At 38.9% G+C, this 19,006-nt stretch overlaps 1 protein-coding gene across 1 annotated transcript in view; it reads right to left on the reverse strand.

Annotated features, from left to right (window-relative positions):
* The window catches only part of ITGA8 (integrin subunit alpha 8), a 173,171-nt gene that overhangs the window by 118,865 nt on the left and 35,300 nt on the right, over positions 1-19,006 (reverse strand). Inside the window, exons 7-11 of the mRNA XM_032349497.1 lie at positions 13,762-13,887; positions 12,611-12,655; positions 6,957-7,000; positions 5,330-5,386; positions 2,573-2,625 (exon numbers count right to left, since the gene is read on the reverse strand). Coding sequence (XP_032205388.1) covers positions 2,573-2,625; positions 5,330-5,386; positions 6,957-7,000; positions 12,611-12,655; positions 13,762-13,887 — 325 coding nt within the window. The remainder of the gene's footprint in view (positions 1-2,572; positions 2,626-5,329; positions 5,387-6,956; positions 7,001-12,610; positions 12,656-13,761; positions 13,888-19,006) is intronic.

Below are 19,006 nucleotides of genomic sequence, written 5' to 3' on the forward strand. Positions count from 1 at the left end.
GGGCCCTAGAAATCATAGCAGCGTGTGGCTCCCTGGGGGTGGGGGCGGTGCTGGGAGGTTGTATTTGTTGTGTCACCATCTGTTGGAAAAAATGTGTCTGCGCATATTCCCAAGGCCATTATGGGATTTTTGTTGTTGTTGTTACTAAAGTGCAGACTTCCTCCATTGGGACAACATGCCCCGTTGTTTTGGACTCAAAAGTACTTCTTTAGCCACCCCTCCCACTCCCCGCCTTCTTTTGTAGACTGCTAAAAGGTGCTGAGAACAAATCAGTCCCTCTAGGTTGGAAATTGTGAAGGGTGGTCCTAATCGTTACTTTCTTTTCACAGTTCAGTTGGAGATGAAAGCAATTTAATTTTCAATGACTTGCTTCCAAGATAAGATTGCCATTCAAATATACTTTCAGAGTATCTCCAGAGTGCAGCCACTACAGTTTCCTGCCTCTGGCGTTGCTGGCCATTCCCTTGCTTCGTGTTGTCCAGTGGTTCATGAGGTGTGTCCTTCTTGGAAACACTCATTCTGTCTATAGCAGAGCCCGTGTAGTGCTGCGTAAGACCGTTTTTAATTGCACTGGCTCACAGACCTTTGTGATCCTGCGTCCCTCTGCCTCCTCTCCAAGCCCCTCTGATGTCCTTGGGCTTCCAGCAGCTCCCACCTCCAGGAATCTCTTCCCCATGGGCCCCACTTCCTGCAGATCACTCCTCCAGCAAAAAGTACAGAGAGTTCCCATATACCTTTGCCGCCACAGGCACAGCCTCCCTCTTTCTCAATATCTCCCACCAGCATGGTGCATGCGTTACGATCAATGAAACTTCAGTGACCCATGGACATCCCCGAACTGGACAAATGTATAAGTACGTGGATCCACCATTGCAGTGTTTTACAGAGCAGCTTCACCCCTAAAAATCCTATGTCTGTTTATCCCTCCTCTCCCAACTGGCCTCCGGCAACCCCTGATCCATTTACTGTGTCCACGATGTTGCCTTTTCCAGGATGTCATATAGTTAGAATCATATTGTCTGTAACCTTCTCAGATTGGCTTCTTTCACTTTCCAATATGCAATTAAGCTTTCTCCATGTGTTTTCATGCTTGACAGCTCTTTTCTTTTTAGCACCTACCAATATTCTGTTGTCTGAATGTAACAGAGTCTACTTACATGTTTACCTCCTGAAGGACATCTTGCTTTCAGCCCTTCCATTTTTTCATTCCCTTCTGGTGCTCATCACCATCTGAATATGCTTTACTTGACATATTGACTTTTTGTCTGTAGTACCCAACTCCCCACCTCTAATAGAATCTCTATGGGGATAGGGGTCTCTATTCTGTTCTTTGCTATAGCCCAGCACCTAGAATAGTGCTAGTGTATAGTAGATGCTCAAGAAATACATACTGAATGGAAGGATAATAAAAGAAGATATTTTCCAGGGGCCTGTGGGCAGCTAAGTCAGTTAGATGTGTGACTCTTGATTTCAACTCAGGTTATGATCTCAGGGTCATGGGATTGAGCCCTGCATCAAGCTCCACACTCATCACAGAGTCTGTTTGTCCCTTTTCCTCTGCTCTCCGCCACCCCTCCCAATGCTCTCTCTCTCTCAAATAAATAAATAAATAAATAAATCTTAAAAAAAGATATTAAAAGGTGCAAAAAAGTTTAAATTTATCCTCCAGGCTTGTGCCATCGTAATATATTAAGTACATTTCTATCTATATGTAAATCATAGCTAATGTCTACCGATGATGTATCTATAAAGTGTTTGCTTCGTCCAGATCCTGCAATGTAACCAGGATTCTGCAGGTATTTGATTTCTATAAAAATGTGAACTCTCTGAGAGCAGAGACCTATTTTGCCTTATTGGTCACTATATTCTGGGCACTGAGAATAACAGCTGACACACAGTAGGTGTTCCAATGATATATATTGGATGGCTAATCAGTTTACCTCCGTGTATTGGCTTTCTTATTTAATCGTCTGTTTTATCTTATCAGTTGGGTGGTTTTAGTGAACCAAAGAGAGGTTTAATAATAGCTTGTTTTAAAGGAATGATTTAAACACAACCATAGTTTATCATGGTATTTGGTCCTAGCTCCACTGTAATTTACTGTCATACTCTGAAAAGCTCACGTTATTATTTTATCTTCTCCATGGGCAATACTAGTATGTTGATTAAACCAATGTCAGGAGAAAAATGTTTATTGATGTGCAAATGGTTTATGAATGTATCACATGCTAAGTAAGGCTAAAGAGAGACAGATGAACAAAAGCTTTAATGGCTTTGGATTTCAAATGGTCAAGGACTATTCAATTCATTATGTTAAAGATAAAAGTAAGTAAAACAGTCCTTTTCTGGAAGCGGGAGATGTGGAAAACCTTTGTAAAGACATAAAATAGGACGACAGAATTCTTTAGTAGATGTATCCTCTTGCCCTGAACCAAAAAACAATTAAAACAAGAGAGCCTCTATCTTCTTGAGGAAGTATGGAAGGATCTATTTCATGAAGGAAAAAAAAAAATACAACATATTTGTGGATGAATATAACATATGGTGAGTGAGGAAGTTCTTATAAACTTACCCGTCATTGTTAACATCTGACACTGTGACCGTATATCCAAAATAAGATGCCATCTGCAAAGGAATACCATAAGATGACATAGTTTGTGTTCAAAAATAATTTTTATAGCCCTCTCTCCATTTTTTCCTGAAGGATGCATCTCACCGCAACAGACTTCTGCATTACATTCATGGGCTCCTGGACATGGACAGAGTCTTAAAGTCATTTATTCTGACCCCATGCATAATTTCCCTTCAGTACCCCTGACATCTGCTTGGTTATCCTCTGTGGATATTCAACAATCAGCCCATTCAATTTGTGGACACAGTTCGAATTTTCTTTGCTAAAATTGGCCCTTCTAGTCCTTCATCCTATTTAATTCTGCAATGTTGAACCTCACGGAATAAATCAAATTCCACTTCTATATGAAATTTCATAGAAAATATTTGTATCTAGCTCACCATTGTGGCCTCTCTTTAGTAGAGATAATGCATGTGATACCAAAGAAAAGATGATACCCATGAACCGCCCAGAGAAGAGTTAAGTAGGATTTACAGTCTTTGCTTTGGGTTCTTTATATCAGTGAAGCATAAAAAGGGCTTCAATTTCACAGGAACGGGTCTCACTATCAATTCATATTGAGCTCATTGTCAACTAAGGTTTCTAAGTCTCTTCTGAGTATAACTGTGAGCCACATTCTATCTCTTAAGTTTTTTGTTTTTCAAGCTATGTTTTCAAACTTTATCATCTTTTCAGATTCAGCCTATAGTTTGAACTTGTCAAGATGTTTTGTTTCCATGTTTTGGCATCCAGTGCTTTAGCTCACTTAGCCCCCCATCATCTTCTAATGTAATCAGACTACAATCCACTGGAAAGTGTCCTCCACAGAAGGCAGAGGCTTTGGTCTGTGTTGTCCACTCTTCTGTCTGCACTACCTGACCAGGGTCTAGCTCAGAGTGGGTACCAGGTTCCAGATACTCTTTGCAGAGGGAATGAATACATGAGTTAATAATAATTAAGCAATAATTAAGTTCTCCCACCTCTTTTCTCTATTCCAAACATATATAGCTGTTATAGACAAATGTTTGTGTCCCTTCTTTCCCTCCAATTCAAATATTGATCTTAACCCCCCACTATAATGGTATTAGAAGGTAAGGCCTTTGGGAAGTGATTAGGTAATGAAGGTAATGACTTCATAACTCCTTATGAATGGAGTTAGTGCCCTTATAAAAAAAGACCGCAGAGAGCTCACTAGCCCTCCTCCACCACACGAGGACCCAAGAATATGGCTACCTATATGAATCAAGAAGTCCAACTCTCAAGTCCAAATCTGCCTACCTTTTGATCCTGGGCTTCCTAGCCTTCCAGAACTGTTAGAAATAAACAGTTGGGTTTTTTAGCTACCCAATCTATTGCACTTTTATTATAGTATTCTGAAGACTAAGATACAGTTACCAGGTGCCAAATGCTCTTTGCAGAGGGAATGAAGGCATGAGTTAACTGTGCAATAGTAATTCAGTTCTCCCACCTCTCTTCTATATTCCAAACATATATAGTGAAATTCTTATTTCTGGTGTGGCATTGTGGCCTTCACTCAGAGGAATTTCATCATTTATGCATTAACTGCTGAGGTTCAAGACTGAAGAACTAGGTGGTATGGAGGACTAGAAGTTATAGAAAGGCCAAATTTAATAATGCTTGAAGAGTTTCTAATGATAAAAATGTGAAAGAGATCTGGACAAAAGAGAAGTCTTGCCAGATTTTCAATAAGCCATTAATTACCATTACTTGAGAATAGCTCAAAATGTGTAAGTTCATCTAAATTCACTATTGTCCCGGCCTTACTTATCCATATTTACCACAAGAGTATCATAGGGGACATTTTTAAATGCTTTGTTGAAAATTGCAGAGTAACAGATAGACTAAAGCCCCAGTTTTGCAGCTTGGGAGGAATGTCAAAAATGCTCTGTGTTCAGTAAAAAGTTCTATCAATCAAAATTACTAGATAAATATACTATTCCAAATCTACATCTCTAGCTAAGAGTGGAGCATTCAAGGATCCTAAACCATGATCCAGAAGGTCAAGATGTAACTTGGCCAGATTTGAATGTGAGGCTTCTTAGAAGTTCAGTAGTGTGGGTTTCTGGTTAGGAGAAAATGTGGGTTGCCCAGAGAAACTGATTCAGTTAATGACTGGCTCCTTTAGATGGTCATACCACATTTACAGTTTAAAGAAATGTGACAAATTTCAAAAGGTCACAATACCCTGGACAACTCAGGGTGGTGGATAAAGTATGATCTCAGCCCACATTAGGTTAGGAGAATGACAGGCACTTCCCTCATTCATAAGACCTCAGCCAGTCCCTGGGAAGAAGGAACCAGAACCAGATAGTTGGTCAACCTCCACATAATGCTGGGATGGGGAGAGGGCTCCAATTGCAGTAAGGAACGGAGTCAGGCCCATTGATTCTGACTGATACAATGGGGCCTATGAGAAAAGAAGCCTGTGTCTTCTTGTAGGAACTCACCACCAGGCATACTACACATGGGCCTACAACGTAACAGGATTGTTCTCAGAACCTAGTAGTTAGTGACACCGCTGCATGAGAGCTGGGATCTTATCTGTCTGATGCACGGTTTTATTTCCAGCATGTAGAACAGTTTCCAGCACATAGTAAGTCCTCAGTGAACTTTTATTTTATGAATGAATAATTGATGTTAATATTGCAATGTACTATTAGTACTGAGTGACATTGTTTGATATTAAAAGGTCCTCACCTGTTCGCCAGTGAAATTCTGAATAAAAGTCATATCTGTAGAGTTAATGATTGAAACCTGAAATCATAGAGATTAGAGAGGTTACATCATTTGACAGAATTGGAGAAAAAAAAACATTCTAAATTACAGCTTAAGTCATTTTCAAATTTGGAGAAGAGTAGTTAATAATTAGCTTTATGTAAAACAAAAATGTAATCCCATAAGAATGATCTTTAAAAAAATCAAATTGAACTTTTATTTATGGCTAAGTCTGTGATACTTTCAGATAAAACGAATGCTTTCTAATGTGAAAAGGGAAAATAGAAATTGAATTCAAATGGATGCTGAGAGCATTTAACCTGATGGCCAGTTAATTGATCGAATCAGGTTTTTTTTCTAAATTAATTTCTGTGTTTATGGTATTATGAGAAACTAATGATTATGGCTCTTTACAAAAAAATAAAAATTTTATTTTATTTTTTAAGGATAATAACATTGTTATATTGTTATAACATTTATAATAACATTTATTTCATTAAATAAATTTAATGAAAGTCTCAAAATATAAGTTAATGAGAAAAAAATGAAAATGTTAAATGTTACCGCATAGCGAAAATATTACTTTTAATTCCATTCAGCCAACCTAAAACCTGCAGACATTACATTCACTAGACTTTTAAAAAAATAAATGTTGTCTAAAATATAACTTTTCTTTTCAGAAGGTCTCTTGATTTTCATTTCCTAATTTTGTGGTCAGTAGGTATAATGATTCTGAACAGTATCCCTACAAAGTTCACGTTGCCCAGAATTTCAGGTGGGGACCTTACTTAGAAATAGGGTCTTTTTAGATGAAATACATTAAGGAACTTGAAATTAAATCATCCTGGATTTAGGGTGGGTCCTATATCCAAAGACTGATGTCCTCATCAGAGAGGAGAGGACCTACATAGGCACAGATGGAAGAAGGCCATCTGGAGGTAGAGGCAGAGATTGGAGTCATGCTCACATACCAAAAAAGGCAGTGACCACCTAAAGCTGGAACAGATGAAAAAGGTCCCTTGTCTGACACTGGGATTTCAGACTCTGGTCTCCTGAACTATGAGAAAATAATTGTATGCTGTTTTAAGCCACCCAGTTTGTGGTAATTTGTCATAGCCATCTCAGGAAACTAATACACAAGTTCAATAACAATTGATTTTCTCATTTCTACCATTGGAGGCATATTAAAATGCTGAGCACATCGGCAACAGTATCCTTTGCAATTATTCCTGGGTGATGCCCAAGGATCGTGCTGGCTTCGTGGGTGTGACCTCTGCACCATCACAAAGGTCCCCATGCTCCATCAGGCCCCACCCTTGGTTTAATGCCCGGCTGTTGTGATCCTAAAATTCTTAATAATTTTGAACAAAGGGATCTGTATCTTCATTTTGTACCAGGTCCCACAAACTCTGTAGCTTGTCCTATACACAGATCAGAAAAAAAAAAAATCCAGCTTCACTTGTTTTCCTTCCTTTTCATTAAGCAAACAAGCATGGATCTGTAGGGGCTCACTAATAAAAGGCATTTTAAACCATTCAAAAGTTGAGTGAAATGAAACATTTCTTTGCATCTCTAAGAAAATATCCAACAATGTATTCTTTGTACTCACATATCCAAAATTCTGTGCTCCTCTTGGAACGCCAGCAACCAGTTCTGGGGGATAAAATTAGCCATTGAGAGGGGGATTACATATATTTTAAAGCTATCCAACACATCAATTAAAGACAGTGCCTTTTACAGGAGTAACCATCATGTGGGCAGCTGGAAGTGTGAAGTCACTGTTTTGTGTTTGCTTTTGCTTCTACTACAGACCATGGAAAACAGAACAAAAGTTGTACTGTGAGATTTACCAGTCTTCATCACTGGTCTCCATGTGTTTTTGCCTGTACAGCAAAAGCCTGGCTTCTCAGCTCTGTGTGTGATTTGTAGGCTAAACCTCTTACTCTGGCTTCTCCAGCTTTCACTGTGGCAACGTCTTTTTTTTTTTTTTTTTTTTTTAAGATTTTATTTATTTACCCAACAGAGATCACAAGTAGGCAGAGAGGCAGGCAGAGAGAGAGAAGAGGAAGCAGGCTCCCTGCTGAGCAGAGAGCCCCATGCGGGGCTCGATCCCAGGACCCTGAGATCACGACCCGAGCCGAAGGCAGAGTCTTCAATCCACTGAGCCACCCAGGCACCCCTGTGGCAACGTCTTTTGTGTTAGTGTAAAAAGTACAGCTTCTGTCACAGTAACATGTTAAAACAATTCCAGTTACCTAAAGAAGCACCATCATAAATGACATTAAGTCCCCTTGGAAATGTTTGCTGGTAGCAGAATTAGTGGGTCACCTGGTAGTTAAGCATCCCCCAAAAGGGAAGCTTCATGAACAGAAATGGAAAAGGCAGACCTGGGGGAATGTGTCCATATAACTCATTGCACTATTATCTGGCTCTAGATTCAGAAGATAATGGTGTTATTCTCGGGCCTGCCATATACCTGGGATGTGTCACTGAACCCCATTTTTTCCAGTCACCTGTAATTGGTGGGAGTTGGAATTGCTGATTATCAAAGATCTTTCAGTTCTTATTTCTACAAATCTAGAGCATCTGATTCATTGGGGTTAAAAATTTAGTTTAATTTAAATAGGAAGGACCTGGAAGAGAATCACTTCCATTTGAATTTCCCTTCCCCTCCTCCTGCCCTGAAAGGTACAGCACAAGTTCTAGCATCAACTATATCTGGTGTGCAGTGTTCTAGAAGAGGTGGGGGATCATGCTGTTAGCATTAATAATCAAAGAAGTTTCATTTGGGGTTCTATGTTAGACTTTTCAGTAGTAATTCCATTCATTCAATAAATAAATATGTATAGGCAAATGGAGTATACAGTAGTGAGCAAAATGGACAAAATTCCCTACTTTCACAGAACTTATACTCTCGTTGGAAGAGACAGTCAATTTAAAAAGAAGAGTCAATGAAATGGCATATTTGAAGAGGATCAGTGTAGTGAGTGAGAGAAAACAAATAGTAAATTGCTACAGAGAATGCTGGGGGGAGATGAGGAAGGACTTATAACTTCTACGGCACAACTGGCAGGAAAGGATATGGCAAGAAAGTGACATTAGAGCAAAGACTGAAGAAAGTGAGGCTATAAATATTATGGAGAAGTTGGAAAAGTATGTTCTAGTCAGAAAGAATGGCAAGTGCAAAGGTCCTGAGGTAGAAGTGTTTCTGGCATGTTCAAAGAGCAGTAAGGAGACCAGAGTGGCTGGAGGAGAGGAAATGAGATGTAAAGGGGTAGGAGATGAGGTCAAAGTAACTAGTAGCCTGATGAATGGAGTCTCTCAGGTCATTGTGAAGACTTGAATTTCAGACAGAATGAGTTGAAAAATCACTGGATCAAAGAAGTTACACAATTTGACTTCTGTTTCTGAAGGACCACTTTGGTTGCTGAATTTAGAACAGACTACAGGAGGGCAAGGGTAGAAGCAGGGAGACTGGGTAGGAGTCTACTGCAATGGAGTTGGGGGACTTGCATCAGAGTAGAAGCTGTGCATAAAGTGAGAAGTGGTCAGATTCCAGTCATATTTTGAGAGTTTAGTTAGTAGGATTTGCTCATGACTTGAATATGGATGGGGTGTGAGAGAAAGAGTGCAGTCCAAGGCTGACTTCCAAGGTGTTCAGCTTGAGCAACTGGGAGCATGGCATTGTCCTAGAGATGATGGAGGGTAAGCCATGTTTCGGGGAGGAGGTCAGGCATTTGCTTATGAGCACAGTAAGTTTGAGACAGCTATTCAAATAGAGATGTTGAGTATTGAGTTTGAGGTTCTAGATCTTGGAACATGTACCCCTGAACCTAGAATTCAGTATCATCTGGAGAAGTACCATGGACCTGTAATTCAGGATAAACTGAAAAAATAAGTGAGATAGGATGAGATTACCAAAATTCAGAGGAAAGAAACAGTCCAAATATTTAACCCTGGGACACTTCAATGAGATGAGGAAAATTAAAGGGGAATCAATAAAATAGAAGGAGAAGGAACTGCCAGTACTGGATATTTGAATGAAGAAATGAGGAGGTAATGATGAAGTCTGTCAAATGCTCCTAATGGTTAAGGAAGATGAGCTGCATGGAAGCCTCTGTTTGCTTGACAGAAGCTGTTTCAGCTGAGCAGTGGTTTTAAGAGGAGCGGGGTAGTGGAACTGGTAGACAGAGATACAGGCAGAGAAGAGTGACAGCTCTTTTGAAGCAGAGACTATAGGGGCTTGCTGGAGGGGGGAAGTGGAAAAAGAGATTTTGTTTTTAAGACGTGAAAAATAACAGTATGCTTGTATATTCATGGGAATGATTTAAAAAAAAAAAGAAAAGAAAACACTGATGATATGAGATAGAGAATTAGGAATGGCTGGAGTTCCTTCTTTGATTCATGAGAGGGAATGGAGCCTGGTGTAAACTGTAGAGGTTGACTTTACACAGGAGCATGGATTGCTCAACTACAGCAATTGGAGGGAAAGTGAAGCATGTCCTTGAAGAATAAACCAGGCTCAGAAAAACTAAGCTATCTGAACAGATTTCTGGGAAAGGTGGCAGAACTGGTAGCTAGCACACTGCTCAGTTTTCAATAATCTTTATTTAGTATGAATTAAATTGGCATGTAACAGCAAACCACCATCCAACATACTGGAGTTGACTGATTCCAGAAAGACCGACTATCCCATTTGAAATACATGACAACCACTACTAAGCATTCCATAAACAATCAGAATTCCGTTTAGAAGACAACAACCCTCACAGTCAGTAACATTGGGGTCTTCAGGCTCATATGGTTACAACACTAGGAATTATTAAAAGTAAATGTTGGTTTAAAATGTTCGTAATTATTTAAAAATGATCAAGGTGGGGAAATTGGAGTTTAAGGTGAGTTAGAACTATCACTCAAATATAAAGATATTCAGTTGGGAGGGAAAATAACTGACTCTTCTTAGATCCATTTCAGTAACTCATGATAAACCTTGTATGTATGGACCACATCTTCTTTATCCATTCGTCTGTTCAAGGGCATCTTGGCTCTTTCCACGTTTTGGCAATGGTGGCCATTGCTGCTATGAACATTGGGGTACCCATGGCCCTTTTTTTCACTGCATCTGTATCTTTGGGGTAAACTCCCTATTAATTTCCATGGGTCAGGACTAAATGCTGTACTGGGTGGGCAAACTTCCAAGAGTTTAATATTGTTTAAAATCACTTGGCATATTTTACAGTTTTCTTTGCTTAATCACTGAGTGATTATAAGATTTGACTCTTCTAAGGTACTAGGAATTCAGTTTTATCCTGATGGTGCCTAATTCAAGAGTTCTTCCTTCTTATAGCTAATATTTAAATGGCATTTGTTATGTATCAGGAATTATTCTACTGTTTCATGAACATGTAGGATTAGTTTATTTAATCTCATAAGAATCCCATGATATAGATAATACTATCATCATCATCATCATTATTCCTTATCATTATCATCATCGCCATCACCTTCATCATTACCACCAACCATCTTTTAGAAATTAAGACACAGAGGCACTGAGATTCAGGTAACTAGGTCACGGAGCTGGTAAGTGGCAAAGTCAGGGTTGAAACTCAAGTGGTCTGGGTCCAAAGTCCATGCTTTTAACTACCACAATAGATTGTCTTTTAATATCTTGAAGAAAAAAATAAATGGAAAGATAGGACCTTTAAAAATTAGCTCATATTTCAAGGAAAAATTTTTTTAAAGAAAAAAAAACACCCTGCTTTCAACCCCTACCTCACTGCATAAAGTGTTTTATTCTCTGTGAATTTCTGCTTTGTGGGTCCTGTTGACGTGAAACAATTAAAAGAGCTCTAATGATTTCTAGGGATGGCCACATTTCATTTACTCTTAATGCTTTGTGAGTTCATTAAAACACATTAGTAAAAAGTAGTTAAGGTTCGTATGAAACAAGATGAAAATACTGATTGATTGATGATTGAGTCATTCAATAATCAATACCAGTCTTGTATGTGATAGGTATTCCTATGGACTGAATATTTGTGTCCCCCCCAAAATTTGTAGTATTGAAACCTAACCCCTAATGTGATGGTCTCAGGAGGCAGGGTTTCTGAAAGGTGATTAGGTCATGAGGGTTGGATTCATTTCATGTTTAGAACTTTATTCTAGTACTTACTACAATTTTTAACAATTATTTTATTTATTTATTTCACGGAGAACACAAGTAGGCAGAGAGACAGGCAGAGAGAGAGAGGGGGAAGCAGATGCCCCGCCAAGCAGAGAGACCAATATGGGGCTCGATCCCAGGACCCTAGGATCATGACCTGAGCCGAAGGCTTAGACTTAACCCACTGAGCCACCTAGGCGCCCACTACTACAATTTTTAATCAGGTATTTTGGGTTATTCTTTAATGCCTATCAGGCCCACTAGGACCATACACTCAGTTCAAGGACCATCTGTTCACCTCTGTGTGTTCAGCACTTAACACAGAGCCTGGCGTAGAGTAGGTGCTCAAAAAATATTGGACAAATAAGTGAATGCTAAACGCCTTACGAGAGAGAGAAATGAGATGAGATGAGATAGGAGTTTACAGAAGGAAGTGAAAGAAGGAATTCTGCAGGAGACGACAATTGAAATTATACTAAAAAAAAAAAAAAAGTAGCATTTCACCACTGGAATTTAGAGTGGCTTCAGACTCAGTGGATTGAAACCAGGGATGACAGCCTTCTCAAGATATAGAGGACAGAGGTGAGGGGCATATATGAGAATAGGGGTTAATTCATTCCATTATTTTGGGCTTGAGCATGTCCAAAGGGGAAAAGGAAATAACATGGAGATGTTGTTTTGGAGTCCATAGGGAGTTTAGTATGGATATGTCTAACATGAGATCCCAGAAATTAAATTAAATATGGGAGATGTTGATTTCTCAAATTTGATCTCTCACTAACAGCATAGCTTTTGTGTAGGCCATTTAATCACCTTATTTTTTAATGCGTAACATAGGATTACTGTACTTGTGTTTTGTTGCTTAACTACATTTTATAAAGATGGATATTCAGTCTTACGGAATTTCTTGAGACTTAAAAAGCTGTGCTGAAGTGTATTTTGTTTGTTTTTCTAGAGATTGTTATCATATACATTCTGGGATTCCATTTTTATACATTTTGTGTAGTGAAGAAAATTACATTTATAAAGGGGCTTTTTAGGTCACCTTATCTTTCCTCGTGCTTTATAAATGCCTTACATTCAATAATGTCTCTCACCTTGCTCAGAGTCTCCAGTAAATTCCCCAGCAGCAACTGAATATCCTGTGTTAAAGAAAAGAAAAACCAATCACACTTGAAGGCTTTACAAATGAGCTATGTCTAGAAAAACAAAAGAATTACCATAGTACTGTTTGCTCAGAAATCTCAACAAATACCGTAACATAAAAGTTTAGGGTTCTGCAGAGGGAAAAATTAGTGATGCCAAGATGAGCAGTTCTGTACTAAATCCTGGAAGCATAATCAATCTGCTTCTTCTGAGGCCTGGCAGCACAATTTTGATTCTGAAGGATGCTTCATAATCCACCTTAAAGTGTAAATGGGGGCCACCTCATTTTAGGGTTGCTGACTCATCAGGATCAGAGGTGATGCTCTGAAAGGTATCCTTTTTGCTCAGGTTTTGCTACTGCTTATCATCAAGAAGGTCTGTTTCCTAATTTCTTTAGGATGGTTTTCCACAAATTGCACTTACCTCTAAAGCGAGGTGAGTTAAAAAATATAACTACATTTTGCTTAATTTATCAAGCAATCAAAATGCCAAAAGTGGGAAGGAACAGAGGTTCAATGAGGTCGTATGGTTTGCATATAATACATTTTGACAACATTCTAGCAACTAGAAGGTCTTTTGTTGTTGCTCTAAAAACTGGAAAGGACCGCTAGCATGTTGCCCCTATAGTGCTGGACAGCTCCACTAACTCATACTCTCTACAATTGGCAAAATATTTTATGTGCAACACACTATGATGGTTGGTGTTTGATTGCATAACTGCATACTACAGCCTAAATCAAAACACAAAAGCAACCATCAAAATCCTCCAGTAAGTAAGATATTGACTTTGGGGCTGAGGCCAGTGTTTTATTCTGTGAAGGATGTATGCACCTAAGTCTAGTTTATTGACATTTTTAAAATTAAAAAATGGTTGTTGAATATGCAGAAAGAATCTGTTACAGAGTCTATAAAGTAGGCTAAATCTAAAGAAAAGACTTTTATAACATGGCTCGACAAAAATAAAGTCCATTCTAAGCTAGCAAAGAATGAAAATTTGCATAAGTTGCAGAATAATATTAGATAAGTGAGGAATAAAATTTGCATCTACATTTAATATGTTTGCCTTTTAAGAACAACGAGTGGGTTGAGCAACAATTCTCACCAAGGTAACTATCATCATAGGAAGCTGGAGCCACGTCCGTCTGTTTTTCTCGAGCCAATTTCCTTAGAATATCCTTGAATGAGTAATTTGCAATGATATCGGCAATACTGGCAGAGATCACCTGACCTGTGTTCAAACAAATGAATACATTAGCTGAATGAATGCAAGAGGCAGGCTCTCTTTGGGCAGAATCTGAATAACATATCCTCCCCTGAAAATAATCATGGAATTGCTTGCATTTTTGACGATGAATTTTCCCACCTGCCAAACTGCAAGGTAAAGCTGGTTACAGCTGGATAGAACTTTATATTCTGACAGAAGAACCAAAGATGAACTACATAATTTTATCTGTCTTCCCAATGCCTTCACAATACATACGCCATCTCCAAGTGGGAAAAGTATCTGAATAAAGACACCTGTTGGCAAAATTTATGGATTAAATTTTTTTAAAGATTTTATTTATTTATTTGACAGACAGAGATCACAAGTAGACAGACACGCAGGCAGAGAGAGAGGAGGAAGCGGGCTCCCTGCTCGATCCCAGGACCCTGAGATCATGACCTGAGCCGAAGGCAGAGGTTTAGCCCACTGAGCCACCCAGGAGCCCCTGGGTTAAATTTTTAATCTGGAACATCGTGGCTAGAAGAAACATCATCTAATTCTGAGATCACCTAGCCAAAACATGACTTCTTATAGGTGGGGAAACTGAGGCCCAGAGAGCGTGAGTGGTTTCCCTCAAATCATGTGGTTTTGTATTCAGGGTATTTCATTACAACCAAGGTCGTCTTTGGCATTCTAAGAAAATTTTTTGTGTTCTCACAAAATACAGATTAAATCTAAATCACTTAATTAATAGATTGTGAAATCTATCAGTTATGTAAGAGAGGGAATTACATAACCTTTGAGCCCTTTGTTATGCTAAAATTTTAATGCTAAAATGTATACATAGAGAATAAATTAGGACAATGGGAGGCTATGAGGTCCAGTGAGACCCAGAATTTTAGAAAAAAAAAAAGAAAAGAAAAGAAAAAGGAATCCATGGCTGCCAACAATGATATGCTAAGAACTGGCTAATATCTCCCAAATAAAGTCACTATTAAAAGTCTTGAAATACGATCATATTGGGGTGGTCAAATAACCAGAAGATGGCCAGCAATTTTCCACCACAATTTCCATGCATTCCTATATTTATAATGGACATCTAAGGGACAAGTGTGATCTCATGCTTTTTGGGAGAAAACTGGAGAAAGGATTTCAAGAAACCAATATTTAATATTAATATTAGTTTGAAAGCCAAATTATTCTTTGGGAATTTAGTGATAATTCACAGTCTTTCTGTTTGAAGTCCAAAAGGAATAAAATTATCAAATCTGACCACAAATATTTCCCAGTGACTGCCTGAAATGACTGTGAACAATTTGCCAATTTTCTCTGGTTTAAATCTAAATACCGGCTTCTCACCTCCCACGTACACACTGCCTTCATCTGTTTCCTTTAGCTGCTTCAATATACATTATAATCTTAAGCCTAAATAAAATTTGACATTACCTATCACAGACAACGCTTCTAAATCTCCTTGATATGGTTAGTTTTCAGCAAATCATCAGTATCTGACATTTTAACTTAAGGAAAGGAAAAAAGTATCTAATCAAGTGAATTAGATTGATTATCTAGTCAAGTGAATTAGAAGAAAATCTTTTTAAACACACATAATCTTTACTTTATAACCATCTGCTGCATAAAACAGTTTTTCAATTTACAAAATAATTTTAAGACTGAAATGTTAATTATTTGATGTTCATAGTTGTATTTATATATATGAACGAAGCTTAACAGTAATTTCACACACAATTTTATCATAAACCCATCTCCCAGATCTCTTCCATTGGTTTTTTTAAAAAAAATTTGTAGTTTCTTATTAATTTATTTTTTATTTTAATTCCAGTATAGTTGACACCCAGTGTTATATTAGTTTCAGGTGTACAACGTAGTGATACAATAATTCTATTCATTACTCAGTGCTTGTCAAAAGAAATGTACTCTTAATCCCTTTCACATATTTCACTCATCCCTTGCCCCCCCTTTCCCCTCTGATAACCATCATTTTGTTCTCTATAGTCAGGGTCTGTGTTTTGATTTTTCTCTTTTTTAAATTTGTTCATTTGTTTTGTTTCTTAAATTCCACATATGAATGAAATAATAGAATTTGTCTTTCTATGATTCACTTATTTCACTGAGTAATATACTCTCTAGATCCACCCATGGAGGGGCAAATGGCAAGATTTCATTCTTGTTTATGGCTGAGTATTATTCCATTGTTATATACCACTTCTTTATCCATTCATCTCTTGATGCACAGCTGGCCTGCTTCCATAATTAGGGTGTTGTAATGAATGCTGAAATAAACATGGGGGTGCATGTACCTTTCTGATTTAGTGTTTTTGTATTCTTTGTGTAAATACCCAGTAGTGAAATAATGGGATCATTTGGTAATTCTATTTTTAATTTTCAGAGGAAGCCTTCACAGTGGCTACACCAGTTTGCATTCCCACCAAAAGTGCATCAGGACACCGTTTTCTCTACATCCTTGCCAACATTTGTTGCTTCTTCTGTTGTGATTATAGCCATTCTGCTAGGTGTGAAGTGATATCTCATTGTGGTTTTGATTTTCATTTCCCTGATGATTAGTGACACTGAGCATCTTTTCATGCGTCTCTTAGCATCTATGTGTCTTTGAAGAAATGTCTGTTCAACTTTTCTGACCACTTTTAATTGGAATATCTATTTTTTGGTGTTGAGTTGTGGAAGTTCTTTATATATTTTAGATACTTATTCTTTATTGGGTTTATCATTTGCAAATATCTTTTCCCATTCAGTAGGTTGTTTTCCAGTTTTGTTAATTGCTTCCTTTGCCATGTAGATTTTTATTTTGAAATAGTCGCAATACCTTATTTTTGGTTTTGTTTCCCTTGCCTCAGGAGACATACCTAGAAAATGTTGCCATGGCCAATGTCAGAGAAATGACTGCCTGAGCTCTCTTCTAGGATTTTATGGTTTCAGGTCTCACATTTAGGTCCATGATCCATTTTGAGTATATTTTTGTGTATAGTGTCAAAAGTCCTCCAATTTCATTTTTTGGTATGTAATTGTTTAGTTTTCTCAATACCATTTCTTTTTAAATTAAGAATTTATTTATTTGACAGAGAAAGATCACAAGTAGGCAGAGAGGCAGGCAGAGAGAGAGAGAGAGAGGAGGAAGCAGGCTCCCCGCGGAACAGAGAGCCCGATGTGGGACTTGATCCCAGGACCCTGAGATCATGACCTGAGCCGAAGGCAGTGGCTTAACCCATTGAGCCACTCAGGCGCCCTCAATACCATTTTTTGAAGAGACTTTTTCCCATTGGATATTCTTGCCTCCTTTGTTGAAGATTAATTGAGTGTATAATCATGAGTATATTTCTGGGCTCTCCATTCTGTTCCATTGGCCTGTGTGTCTATTTTTGTGCCCGTACTACACTGTTTTGATTTCTACAGTTTTGTAGTATAACTTGAAATCTGGAATTGTGATACCTCCATTTTGCTTTTCTTTTTCAAGATTGCTATGGCTAACCAGGGCTGTTTGTGGTTCCATACAAATTTTAGGATTGTTAGGATATATTCACAGAACTAGGACAAACAATCCTAAAATTTGTACGGAACCACAAACAGCCTATTGATATGTTATTTTTGCCATTTTAATAACTTATGCATCTTGGTGTGCACCTCCTTCCATTGATTTTACTGGGGACTCCCTGTACCTCCTGGATCTGGATTTCTGTTTCCTTCCCCAGATTTGGAAAGTTTTCTGCTATTATTTCTTCAGATAAATTTTCTGCCCCCTTTTCTTTCTCTTCTGGGACCCTTCTAATGTGAAAGTGATTATGCTTGATGGTGTCACTGAATTCCTGAAGTCTTTTCATTTTGCATTACTTTTTCCCCCTCACTTGTCAGCTTGGTTTCTTTCCATTGCTCTGTCCTCCAAGTCACTGATCTGTTCCTCTGCTTCCTCTAGTCTATTATTTATTTCATTTCATGCATTTTTAATGTGATTTATTGTTCTTCATCTCTGATTGGTTCCTTTTTATGTTTTCTATCTTTTTGATAAGGGTCATTGCTGTCCTCCACTCGTTCCTCAAGTTCCATGTGTCTCTTTATCATTACTACTTTAAAGGTCTTTTTTTTTTTAAAGATTTTATTTATATATTGACAGAGAGATCACAAGTAGGCAGAAAGGCAGGCAGAGGGGCGGGGGGATGCAGGCTCCCTGATGAGCAGAGAGCCCCATATGGGGCTCGATCCCGGGATGCCAGGATCACGACCCGAGCTGAAGGCAAAGGCTTAACCACTGAGCCACCCAGGTGCCCCGTATCATTACTACTTTAAATTCTCCATTGGGCATATTATTTATCTCCATTTTGCTTAGGTCTCGTACTGTGCTATTTGTCCCATTCTTCCATTTGGGACATAATCCTCTGTCTCCTCATTTCATCCAAATCTCTGTGTCTGTTTGTGTGTACTAGGAAAGTCAGCTACATCTCCTGCTCTTGAAAGGAGTGGCCTTATGAAACAGAGAAGCTCAACACAGCAGTGTCACCGGTTCATGAGAAGCTGGCACTTCAGAAGTGTCTCCTATGTGTGTCATATGTGCCCTGTTGCTGTGGCTGAGCTACTTTTCCTTCAGTCCAGGCATCCACAGTAACTCTCTTTGCCTGTTGTGGGCAGGGTTTGGTCCCTCTGCTGTTAGTGGGCCAATCTGGGGCCGCCTTGGGCTTGAGTGGAGTCAGACCAGGCATCTGCCAGAGATGCAGCATCACTGAACCGCCCCCCCCCCCCCGCCATGTTGTTGCCTGAGAAACTCTCACTGGTGGGCACAGCAGTGTCTGTCCCCCACAGCAGGTGTCTGCCCACTTCTGGGGCCACAGTCTGACAGGTGCATGTGGTTACCTTTTCCTCTCCCCAGGCCAGGAGCCACTGTGGAATGCTGCTGGCCCTTGTCAAGGCTGCTGGCACACTGCCAGGCTGGTGGCACCACTTTGGATGTCTTCTGGTCAAGAGTATTAAAGGAATGGATCCTCAAAGTGCACGGGGGCAGGAGGCAAAGCATTAATAGGTGTTTTGCTGGTCTGTGGGAGGGGGCCTGCAGCAGCTGCGACTGAGGCTGGTCTGGCTGGAGGGGGACAGATTGACAGAAGTGCAAAGGGTAGGC

This window comes from Mustela erminea, chromosome 6 (assembly GCF_009829155.1).
Source record: "Mustela erminea isolate mMusErm1 chromosome 6, mMusErm1.Pri, whole genome shotgun sequence".
NCBI lineage: Eukaryota > Metazoa > Chordata > Mammalia > Carnivora > Mustelidae > Mustela > Mustela erminea.